The sequence below is a fragment of the Liolophura sinensis genome, chromosome 6 (assembly GCF_032854445.1).
Source record: "Liolophura sinensis isolate JHLJ2023 chromosome 6, CUHK_Ljap_v2, whole genome shotgun sequence".
Classification (NCBI taxonomy): Eukaryota; Metazoa; Mollusca; class Polyplacophora; order Chitonida; family Chitonidae; genus Liolophura; species Liolophura sinensis.
In genome coordinates, this window is record NC_088300.1 from 52235470 (window position 1) to 52249072 (window position 13603).

At 37.6% G+C, this 13603-nt stretch overlaps 1 protein-coding gene across 1 annotated transcript in view; it reads right to left on the reverse strand.

The window, feature by feature from the left end:
- The window catches only part of LOC135466424 (uridine 5'-monophosphate synthase-like), a 63251-nt gene extending 51685 nt beyond the window's left edge, over positions 1-11566 (reverse strand). Inside the window, exon 1 of the mRNA XM_064743881.1 lies at positions 10641-11566. Coding sequence (XP_064599951.1) covers positions 10641-10967 — 327 coding nt within the window. The 5' untranslated portion in view covers positions 10968-11566. The remainder of the gene's footprint in view (positions 1-10640) is intronic.
- Between the last annotated feature and the right edge of the window lie 2037 nt (positions 11567-13603).

Sequence of the window (13603 nt, forward strand, 5' to 3'; positions counted from 1 at the left end):
ATTGAAGAGCACAGAGGAATCTTTAAGCAACAAAGGTACAAAGCAAATCATAAGCAGAAACAAAGCCAAAGAGCCCACATAAAATGGGTGTGGCGTGAAAAATGATCATATCATACAGATAATCTCTTGTCAAAATGATGCATCTTTTGTGAAGGATTTTTTTGGGCTATTGTTACAGGTAGGAGAGTAGTAATCATATCAGATGTGTCAAGCTCAAAGCTCACAGAATGTCTACCTTTTAAGCGTATGATGCCATCTCATATAGCTATGAATTGGCCTGCGCTTCAGTTGATCAGAATAATAGCCAGCCATCAGATTATAGACAGCTGAAACACAGCTACTTTTTTTTGACATATGAACAGGTGTGATTTGCCTCCTAAATCTTACAAAAAATTATCTGCCAGACAAAAGGATCACATCCACATTAAAGGGTATAAACGATCTATATTACTTATTGTATACTAAAGATTGTAGGCGTGGATCTTTTTTTTTTTTTAACGTTTATTTCTTCTCTTCCCATTTACCACATACATCACAACGTCTGTGTCATTTTTCAGATCTATACAAATTGATTTTAAAGATCCCATATGTTCATTACTAAAGGTTACAACTATTCACTATTTCAACAATGCAATGATTTGGGTAATGATGCCAATGATTATTTCTGTTGCTATGGAAACTGTAGGGCCACACAGCTTTAACACACATATACACTTTTCACTTCTGTGGCTCTCTGATACATGTATTACAAAGTAAGACCAAAGGATTTTCAATAATTCTTTGATGGCATGCCAATGACTTCCTGTATACATTGACAGCCTACTCAAGCTGGTACCCAGCACACATGGCACAACTGATCTATGATCACCTAGCAACAAGCAGAGAACAACTGTACCTCTAACCTGTAATCTTATCCAATACTAATCAATTGATACTCACAACTTGCTAGAATTTATCCCTTCAGAGCTTGGCCAAACACAGCTCACAAACCAAGACGCTTGCACAAGCATCTACAAATTTTTTCTCTCATTTTTTGTCTTTTTTTTTTACACATACAAATCCTGTCGTTAGATGTGTGGACACTCACAGAGATGTTCTCAAGTTTTCTGTTCCACTTTCCAATTCATTACGGAGTAAAGCGGAACTCCTGTACATAACTTACCAGACTTATCTACGTGCTGCTAGTTCGTATGTACTAAGGCAGACACTATGATACATGTATACAGAGCATTGACTGTCATTACCCATATGAGTTTCTGTATTTGGATGCACAGAAGGAAAGTTCTAATGATGTACATGTACCTCATGTCTCAAGTCAGGCTTGCTGGCTTGTATCTGACCCAGCTAAACCCCAGCCAGGTTTTCAGAAGCTTTCTGATATAGCTGCAGTAGATGATATTAGCATTAGTACATAAAAAAGTTAGCTACTGGCATGCAGGTCTCACACTATGAGGCCAAACACACCTGTAGTATCAAGGCAAAGTTCACCTGAGCAGGGCAGAGGTCAGCTAGTGAGTCTACACATTTTATGCAATTTAGTCTACAGACATAGGCCGGCATTGAAAAAGGGATGCATAAGAGGTGCTCTAATATTTAGTCAGGTGAGAAGGTCAGATAATGTGAATGGTGCCAGACAGTACACCAATCCATAGGCTATTGGCACAGCCCTTTACTGACGAAACAACCACTGACTGACTTACTGAAGAGACAACCATGGACTCACTGAGTAGACAACAACTGACTTACTGGGAACAACAGTGAGCAACTGACTTACTGAAGAGATAACTATTGGCTTACTGAGGAAACAACCACCGCCAATGAGGAGACAACCATGGAACTATTCAGCAGACAATCAGACTAATACTGAAGAAGTAACCACTGACTTAACACAAAAGACAACCACAGACCTATTGAAGAGATAACCACTGATTTGCTGGGGAGACAACCACTGGCTTAATGAAGAGACAACCATGGACTCATTGAAGAAAGAGCCATGGACATACAGGCATGACTTGTTTAAGAGACAACTACTGATTTGTTAAACAGGCAGCCAGATAATATAAAAAATTATCTGCTGAAGAGACAATTACTGCCTGCCACATAGTACTTATACATGTACAAATAAAATCACAAATAGGTGTATGAAAACAACTTGATACCTGGCCATTCGTTTACTTTTACACCTACAACAATCACCTGTTGATAAGACTGCCAAAAGTACAGGAAGAGCATCAGGATGTGCACACCAGATGTATGCATATTAACAGACAATTCATTACTAGAGCTACTTCTATTAAAACTAAACATTAAAGGTCCCATAAGCAATGACAGTAGGAGAATTCTACAATATTTCCTATCCTAGGCATGGTTTGAACCCACACTTTGTGTGTTATAGGGAGTAAAAGGCAAACATCTCTAACCACTAAAACAAGACCCACTCCCGTGATTCATGGTAAAGAAATACTGCCATAAATATACAGTGCATCTAAATGCACTTATGTACAAGCTTTTTTGGTCCAGTTTGCAAAGTGAAATGTCATGTGGGTGCAGATGTTAACACTGCCTGCACCTGTGCAGCCTGATTTCCTGCAGTGATTAGCCTCATTATTACAGGTTAGTGAGTACAAGTACACCAGCTCATGTCATTACACACTCACATGGCTCATTAAGTCGGAAAAATACATGTGTATCTATATCCAGTTTAATTCTGTCCTCAACTGAATTTAAACCTTCCTTTCTGAGAGTGAAGTTCAGCCTGGGGAGAGGAGCTTGTCTTCGCCATGCACACTGCTAACTTCCGGCTTCGGTGATAATCCCTTAGACAAAGATACATACAAGCTGTAGCCTATGCAGCAAATTCCTCAAACAATGCTGTGAAGTGTGGTCGTGGGTGCTCTCTGGCCTCAGATGAGAATGTGTATTACAGCCAACCAAGAAGGGGCATTCCAGTTTTTTTTTGTTGTTGTTGTTTGAATGCAAGGGCCAGTGAAGGCCCTTCAGTGCTAACTGAAACCAAAAGCTAAGACAAACAAACTCAGGGCCCAACAGCGCATTATGCTGTCCACATACCTCCACAAGTTGATTACACTTAATATTGACGGACAAGCAGAGTTCAGGTAAATATCCACATCTCTCACCTTCACTGGTGTATCAAAACACGGCTCTGTACTCAGCCAGGTCTACCTGATCTTAACCCTGAACACAGCCAGCAACCAACACCTTCTCAGCCCTGCGTTTAGGCATGTATTCCCTATACCACATGACAACATACACATCTCAGTACAGAGCGACACGATTTACGACAAGCATCAAACTTAGTTAGGGCACTGATGCAGTGTTTAGGAAATGCAGAAAACATGACAAAAAGACATAATTTCAGTTTTCAACGCAGAAAACAGGACAGTGAACTAAAGCATTATGTACATGTACATGATGTTACATTGACAAGACATGCAGCCAACAAATGACAATTCCTACCCATCTGATTTATTTATTTATTTATTTGATTGGTGTTTTAGGTTGTACTCAAGAATATTTCACTTATACAACGGTGGCCAGCATTACAGTGGGAGGAAACCGGGCAGAGCCTGGGGAAACTCACGACCATCCGCAGGTTTCTACCCATCTGATAAAACACTCATAAACACGTATCGAGTAAGAAAATCACTTTCAAAAAAATAATGTTGCTCAACTACAATACAGAACATACAGAAAAAAAAAATAGAAACACAAGTAATCTAAACCAACTCTTTAACATTACAATACAAAAGCACAAGAGCTGAAAACTAAGACAATTCAATCTGTAAAAAACAAGTTATATTCAAATGTAAGATTCAGTCAACAAAACGTACATGTATCTAATTTTACGCCTGCTAAAACCTTAAGCATCAGCACCTGCATCTTTGTGTCGAAGTATATGTATTTCATTTATTGAAATCTGCCACAGGTCATATACACAGAAATTTATTAATGCAACAACTTTGTCAAAAAAGAAAGCTGTCCAGGACTTTACAGAGAGAGTAATTCAAATAAAGCAAAACCAATACAATAGAGGAATTTATAGGAAAAGGTTTCATCTAGTTTTTATAACCTTTTGTATTCTAATACACATTTACCGCACAGCCTAGTAAACTCTAGTCCCTAATAAGCAATTCACACGGTAGTACAGGTACATGTATGTTCCCAGGCAGCTCATCTGTGATAAACTTGCTTGCCTTGCCAAATTGAGATTGACAGCTATGGTATTTAACAGGTATGACGTTCTGAAATCATTAATGCATTTGATTACTTGTAAGTTACAAATATGTGTCAGATTTACACAACATGATGCCAGATTCACACAAAAACTGTCTAGTTGTGACCAGTGTGGTGTGACACACTGCTTACATATGTGCTTTATAACATACAAGTGTCATAGCATTTACATTTTCAAGGCTGGAAATTTCAGCCTCATTATTTTGTCATGTTCCACGTACATGTTTGATATTTTGGGCGCTTCCGAGTGATGATCTCTACAAAACATAAAGTCATCCGACATAATGAAACAACTTGGAACAACATGTAGGTGAAGATACTACTTTAACAGATGTCTGAAATTTTCTGCCAGCCAGAAGTTTCTCTTCTAAAGTTACCACCACCCCACCCACCATCACTACAAAAAAAACAACAAAAATAAAAAAATGTACACAGCGCATCTGAATACACACTAATATAAATCGAAATCAAATCGAAAGTAAAAAGGTTAATGTAAACCATAAAATGTTTTTCGGATTTGTCTACCTAAACCAAGCACACACATGTAACATGCTACTCTGTATAGATCTGTACAATACGAGACAATTACAATGAACTCTTAGCATGTTCAGAACATACACGTAATTAGTTTATCTTGGATTCACTACACCACGGTTTGATATTCAAATGGGATCCCAAAGAGACAGCCATGTTCTCGTTCTAGTATGACCACTATCTCTAGAGGTAGACATTATCACAATATCATACTCAGGTTCATGAAGGTACGGTAAATGACTTAAAATTTTGTCCATCACTAAGTTGTACGTTTTCTCAATTTGGACAGTTTTATCGATCTTTGAAAGGTATTCTGAGATTTGCTTGGAAGGTAAGGTGATACCCTACTAGAAAATAGCTTGACCACCAAGAGTACATTTAATATTTTACAGCATTTATTTGCCTCTAAAATACAACTTTTAGGCCAAAGTTTTAGATTATTTAACGTATTCCATGATTAGTCTTGGGTTCATTTCAGTGTATCACAAGTCCTACACATCCATATGTATATGTGCATGAATTTAGATCTGTGATCGATGATCTGTATCAATTCTAAACAATATTATTGGATAGTACATTTGTCGGCATAGGTTCAGCCAGACTGAGAGGGGTGTCTCACTGTCCTCGAGACGCCCTACTCTGATAAAATTAACATGGGAGAGAAATGGAAAAGAGGAGAAAACTGGAAATGAGAGGTTCTGATTTCAAGTTCTGGCTAACTCTGTTTCTCTGTATCAGCCCTCGGTATAACTTTATAAACATAAATACATTAGTGCTAAGTCCTCCCCTTTCGTTTTAGAATTATTAACATGGATACTATTTTTATGCGATCAGTGCCATGCAATACAAGTCATTAGCTATGTTTAGTAGTCAATCATCAATGGACCTAGTAAATATCCTAAAGTTTACAACAATGCTGTATGTATTCTCTGGGATTATAATATCATCACTTTGCAACCAGACATGTACAAATTCTATTTCACTCCACCATCTTGACCATTTCAACACCATCCATTTCCACATGGTCTCATGAATGAGGGATGAGGAAGTACTGTATGTAGCCTTACATTTGGCCCGCAAAAAGTGCACTTACATAAGCATGTAATGGGCTTAAAATGATACTTTTGATACCAACACTCAAGTTTTTCTAATAAAAAATTGATCAAACTTCACAAATATGGATGAATCAGTCAGTTTTCATAATCAACCAAAAGGTGTCACTTGAACAAAGCTAAACTTCAGGTGAGAGACTATAGTTTCTTTCAATGGCTGCCACATGCTGATACCAGCACATAACATGCTTTTGTCACAAATCCCTACATGTATATGTCCTAATTTTTCAGTCGTAATGCATAAAGAATGGGATGGGTTATCGTTTTGGATGCTTTACACTCTAATATTAATATACTTGAGTTGTTAATCTCTGATTTGAAGACATCTAAAATGAATATGTAAGCCGACCTGTTCTGTTTAACAGTAGGTCAGTTGGAATGCGTAAATTTCAAGGCTAAATTTCCTGAATAAGTTACATGTGGGTACCGAACAATTCAAAGAAAGGCTGACATAAATGTATACAATTTGTACTTCAGACAGAAAAGCTGTAGTATACTTCAAACACGACCTTAAACATCACCATGTCAACCAAATGAACAAAATCATAGTAGATAATGTCCCATTTATTTGGCTTTAAGAGAGCGCTTGATGTGGCTCATGAAAGAAAGGTGCAATGTACCATACTGAGACGACCCAAGCCACTCAGTTCCCAACTAGACGGGAACACCTCCGTCAATGGAGCACTCTAGTCAGAACGGCACCTATTTACAAAACTGGTTACCTTGAGATTAAACACCGACACAAAACGTACACTACACACTTAGTTCATCACCTTTACTTCTGTTTGATCTTCCAGTATAAACAAACACGTTTTTTTACCTGAATACCCTGTTTGAGCAGCAATTTCTATCACCGGGTACTGTGAGCAATGATAATGGGCTGGCAAGATGCTCTTGACCTCCATTACTGCTGCAACCTTGCCAACACCCAAGAGACCTCCAGACAGCCATCATAAAGGCTAATAAATTTTAAACATCAGTTTATAAACCTGTTGGCAAATACTGGACAAAATCAATACTCATAAGTTTGAGTAAGACTAGAGTGCTAGTATTCAAGGCACAATGTGACCTCTACCATCATATATAGACATATGCAGCTGTGTGTCGTGAGCAAATTTATTATATATCAGCAGCCTTTTAACTTTGGAAAGTATAGCTCAAATAGATACAAAAGCTAGAATCTGCATACAAAAGGGTCCCCATACAAAAAGATTTGTTAATGGTGCTTCTGTTAAACGAACATGTAGATCTAAATGACATCACAGTGAAAAACAAACAAAAAAAACGCACGATATACTGCTACATATTGGATCTTTTAGGAGGGTGCTACTCCCTGCCCCTAAAATCTGCACCTTACCCCTTTTTTGTAAGGCACACTGTTAACGGATACATGTAGGAAGTGAATATATATGTACCCTAAATATTCAACATTTTCAACAACCTCTGCAATCAATGTTTTGAGTGATTCTGAGATAATTACGAGGGTTTGAACAAAAATTTGCACAGTTTTATGAAGCTTGCATCTTTAGTGATACAAACAAAATCATTTCAGAGTCATATTCATAATAATTTTAAGCATAAATTCCACCACAGAAGTGCCTTAGAGGTTGAAAAGGTTGAAGATTTATACAGGGGTTGAAATAATAAAAACATTTTAGCCTGTGACATGTGACAAGTAGTACTTTTTCTTTTACCATTCTCTTTGGCTCCTTAACCTGTACGTTTTTTAAGTGGTTTCGGAATTCCATCAGTCCATGCAGGTAAACTAATATGTATTTGTTGCTCATTGATTGTAATTTCCAGAAAAAGCACTCAAAAGAACAACAATGTTTGTAAGTGTGACTTTTTATTGCTTTTAAATGAAAGTATCAGAGGCCATATGATTGATGGCACATACTAAATATTGCCAATTTTTTTGTCCAATCACAATGAATCACATCCCACTACAAACTTAATTGTTTTCCTTAGTTCTTACACTTTTGGCAAAAACTAAACATGTGCCCTTCCTCCAGTATCAGCTGCAGCCTCTCTTTATATCAGGCTCCATTATACCTGTAGACTTGTTTTTTGCAATACTGGACATTCAGTGTTCCCACTGTGGTTGCACATGGAACACTCTGGGCTCCTCGCCAACATGCTCCGCACAACTCACACAAATTTCGAGTTACTTTTGAATTCTGCAGTACTGAGACAATGCTTTGATTTAAATTATATCTTTTTCTCTCGTATTCAATATTTGCTATCTTCAGTATTTAAAAATGCATTATCTTTCTCAGTAATTGAGCTAAATATGCACCTGTCGCATGCGATAGGTAGATTTTATTTTTACCTCTCACACACAAAAACTATCCTTCATCAACAGATGGACATCAAATTATTTTGAACCATGTTTATAGTACCCACTTTGCCCATTTTTGAACAGTGCCTCTTCGTCCAATGTTCCAAATTCACTTATCACATATACATGTACATAAATTTGCACCCATTTTCAGCACCCACTCTTTTCATTTTATAAACATGTATGTATGTATTCATTCCTATCCACCCTTTATCTGGTGATGTTTCCAGAACGGTAAAAGTAGGGATGGGCCTAAGCATCACAAGTGACAGGGTACCTAAAATCTTTGTGCCATAACTTGCATGTATAATATATGGTGTACCTTGAGAAGGTCAGATCAGAATCCTCAACCTGAGTTACTGTGCACATGTAGGAACTGCTGTGTGACAGTGAACTTACAACATACTAAATAGTCACCAGATAGCAAGACCACATGGATCAGCAATTTAGATACATCCACATTTAGATATGTAGCAACTCCTTTTATTTACAAAATTTCTCAAGGAAACATCTCAAACAAAATATTGTTTGAAAGATAATGAATGTATCATGTAGTGTACCTGATGAATAGGTAGACCTGCATATACCCGACTCAATACATTGTGGCATAATTACAACTTTTCAGCCTATGCTCATTGAAGTCCTGCTCAGCAAATCAGTTTTCAAAACTACCACAATAACTGCACTAAAAGTCAGGGTCAGGTCCTTAGAACACTGAGTACACGCAGCCTATGAATATTGTATGGAGGTCATGCACTGAGCAGCAAAGTATGGTCAATCAAGCTTATCCAGGTGCCGCTAGTGACTTTCACACAAAGGTTTCGAAAAAAAAAACAAAAAAAATAAAACACCCAAGCTTACACAGACAAGCTCATATAAGCACACAGATTTAAATATGAAAATACCGCTTTAAATAGATGCTGATATTTATCAGCTATTAGATTTAGGTTTTATCATTTCATTTAACAGTGACTGAAGCACATTCTTGAAAGTTTCTTAAACCCTGAAATTAAGTTAGAAGTTAAAAGTATAAAATGCAAAATGGAATCCATCAAAGCAGTTCATCCTAACACCAGTTAGAGTTGTTTTTTTATAATACATTGCATTCTATCTTACTGAAGTACATGTATGTGATGCAAAGAGTATAAAAAAATATGCAATAATTCTGCTCCTGAACAAGAGTATGAGGTCATAATCTTCTGTTAAATTTTAGTCTCTGCTTTCCACCACAATGCATTACGACACTAGTAAAATTTGCATTATTAAAAAAAACAAATCTTAATTATTATTATTATTATTATTTGTTAATCAATTATATGTTAATTAGGTACCCCTTCTGTGATGGAAGGGTGAATAGATTACACAAAGCATCCTAAAACTCTATATCTAGCCTGGCCCAAATGTGATGTTTATGTAAACACATTGTAATTTAGTCTGTGTAAACTTGTGAGACAATGAAGATAATTCTCAAAAGAAAAACTTTACACTCAAACTTTCACTAATGATATGTTTGACCATTACAAATAAATGTTTTAAGGCTTTCATAAGGTATGATACAGCCAGTAGATGAAATTAGGGAGACTCAAACATACTTCAGCTTTGGCCTACAACCAAAACTGTTGGCACAGATTGCTTGTTGGAGGCAATTTTATGTCTGTAATGTCAATGATTTACCAAGGTAATGCCAGATTAATGAGAGCTTGTATAAATGTCGGATGGAATAATTAATGTGTATATCGTCAGGGTGACACAGGGTATTTTGGAAAATAAGAACAAGGCACACACAGTAAGTGCAAAAAACCTTTTCAGTCAATGCACATAAACAAATGAAATGCCAAAAGTTACATTTTCCGACAGTTGTAAACGACAAACAATAAATAAATAATGGTCAATGTCTAGACTGGTGGTTGTGGCTATGATAAGGATTATGACATCATAGACATTACATACACCAAGTAGGTCTACTGTAGAAACAACAACAACAACGTTTTCAACAGGAAGTGACATTAAAAGTGACAAGCGAAATTTTATGAATCAGAGAATCACATAATTTTGCAGACAATCAAAACACAGGACGCCTGCTTTAACACAATGTCTGGTTCTTCTGAAATAAATCTTAATTGACCAACGGCCCATTTCGAGGAACTTTTCAAATTACCTGTAGGCCTACTCAAATTATTCTTAATCATAAACCAACGCCTTTCGCATCAATTAATCTGTGGGTCAGAACAATGAAATCACTAGCATCATAAATGCAAAAATTATTTCAGATTTGTGTGATTGAATGATCTGTTTGAACTCATAACAAACGGCGCTCGACAACAAGTCATCGAGTGCACATCCAAATCGACAGCCGGAAAACCAGACCTGTAGAGCACCAAGATTAAACCTGTAATACTCACCAGTATTTCCGGGTACGATACAATAACCCTCAAGTCTATGTATATGGGAGATTCCGTGCCAGATTTAAGAGTAAATTCTCCAAATTTAACAGCGTCTATGTCGTACAATCGAAGTATCAATTCCTCCAAACTTATCCGCGTGGCTACCGAGTAGTCAGCCATTTTGACACAGCGCTCCCTTCGTCTCTGCAGAGCAGTGCTCGTATGTGAAATAAGGACTGCTCCCAACATCTTCACCTCGTCCGATTGGTCGGCTGGCCGTGTGCTAGCTGCAGACGACGGTCCACACAGCCATGGTTGAAAGTATAACATGCCGTTATCGGACATTTAAAATTGTACCCAGGCTCAGCTGACAGCTTTAAACTTACTTCCAGACACAGTCAAAATATAAGAAAGCACTATCCTAGAAAATCCCGGGTGTTGTGTAAGTCGAGTGACGTTCACAGAGAAATGATTCAGAGACGTAAGCACGGTCGTGTGCGGACGGATGTGCGGCAGAGATCGAAGTGAAAAGCGAGTCTCTGTGACGCAATGTCACACTGCTGATACCGGAATCGCCCGGCGTAAGCGTGATGTATAACGTAACAAGTGAATAGAAGAAGGAGAAAAAAAAATCACTACAAATGATTACACAAAATGCTGTCTCCGGGTGAATCTACATAAAAAAAGTTTAAAATCGGTCGTAAAGATTTCTTGACGTAAAGCAGAGGTCGTGGAACGGCTCGCCCCCAGAGTTGTTAAGAAGACACTGTTAAGTTGCCTCTGCCTGGCCGTATTTGCAGCAGTCATTAGAGAATCTATGCGCTCTATATACGTCAATCCATCTATTTGCTCAAGCCGTGCTTTTCACCCGCATTGATTGGCAAGGACTTCCCCGTATGCTTGCGCAAGGAATATTCAAGTAAAACCAGGATTTCAAAAAATGGCACGATCTCTCTACAGAGGATATTGGGGTTATAATTAATTGAACTGCAAGCAGTGCTTACAGAGTTCAAACTTCGCCGCACCGGTTTGTGGGGCCATGAATACTGACATCTTGGGTGGGCATGTATAAATATATACACGCTAGATGAAGATAACGGTCCTATTTACCTGATAACATGCAGTCAGAAAATTGTTTGATATTTATATATGTGGCACGTTCAGGAAGATGCTATTGTTTTGTTACCGTAGCATAGGGCCTACCTGTGTCAATACATTTATGTAGGTAATATATACGTATTGTTTGTGAGTTGTGGCCGAGATATAGACATTTTAAATAGTATTTAATTACCTCTTTTGATCAGTATTCGCAGTAAATTACACCGCATTGTCTGCATGTACATTACAGGGTATTTACCGGTAGCGGATATGTACAACGTATGTGCGCCCTTTAACGAGAATTTTCAATTTAAAATTACAGTACCGGTAGACCTATATCAAATGACATGAATGTATGTTCAGTGCCTTGAGTGAGTTTTTTTTGTGTGTGAATATACATATATATATATATATACAAACATATGTTTCATTTTCATTTTTTTTTATGAAAGAGATACTGGCATATTACTGGTTATAAGAGCACCTGTATAGTTCCGATTCCGGACGCAAGGCACACGTTCCACGTTGTGAACCATTTTTTTTGTAACTGTGCTTGTAGCTCATGTCATTTTGTGTAGCGGACATGATTTTGGAGGGATAAAAAATGCTCAAGCGAAGAATTTGATTCCCGAGTTCTGTGCCAGTGTATAGGCCTATGCATAGCACCTGGATTTGAATCTTTGTCCGGGTAGATGACACGTTACACTTTTATACTGTATGAGAGTGTGTGTTTTGTTTGTTTTTTTTTCTTTTTTTTTGTTGTTGTTGTTCTATTATTATTAGTTATTTATAGTTCCATTTCCTTATCTGAAACTGGACAACTAACGCGCTTAGATTTTTCATAATCTATCTGGCTACCCTCAAAGCTTATGCATGTGAGGGTTGTCTCCCATGTTTTCGTGGCTCTTGGGTGATACGTACATGAGCCACAGATCTGCTTTACCATCTTACATAAAATTACGACCATCTTTATTATACCGTAATATGGTGTGACAGCCACGCCCTAATCATGTTTTTTTTTTTTTCATACAGAACATAAATTTATGCTTATTAGCTCAGTGGTCTCTTGTTAGCCTATATATTGAACACACAACAAATATCATGAGGATGGCCTATTCATTACGGTAATAACAATCGATACCGGTATTGAATTTATGACTTACAGCTGGAATGAACTCAGTAAATTAGGTACTTAGACAGTAACTGTTGCGTATATTGTGAGAACAGTTTGGTCTACCTGTACGTTCTAAGATCGTCACAGTATCTGAATTAGACGCGACCCAAGGTGTGTGGACTTCATGGTGGGGCAGAGGTGGATATATGTGAGCAAGCTTTACAAGAACAGATCCGATTCAGTTGTATAACCACATCCTCCATTCGCTTCTTAGACTTGCAACAGGCGTGACAGTTAACACTGTTGACATGTTTATACACAATCAGCCAACGTTGGCCGGGGGTACCAAAACAATTGACGTCATGGCGGCAACCATTTGAGCAGCTCTGAAATTAATAGTTGTAAATATTTTGTATGATTGTTCATCTTACAAACTGAAAAGAACCGCAATATTTAAGCAGCATATTTTATTCTGCCACCATAATGCTGCCCGCCGTCGCATCTAGAAATATTTTTGAGAACGGCCTGCATGAGAATAAGAGAGCAGGTCACTGGTAAGGCCTAACACACCAATCCAATAAATAAATAAATATTTGTTTTCTGTTATTAGCATTATTATAAAGTCATGATATTGTTTATCATGTAGGCCTACCTGGCTAAGGGCAGTATATTCTTCTGGGCGCTTCATCTTTTTCTACGCATAAATTTGATCTCCTTTATATAAAAATGCTTGTGAACGGCGTATACGCCAGTCTTTGAAATAACTAAT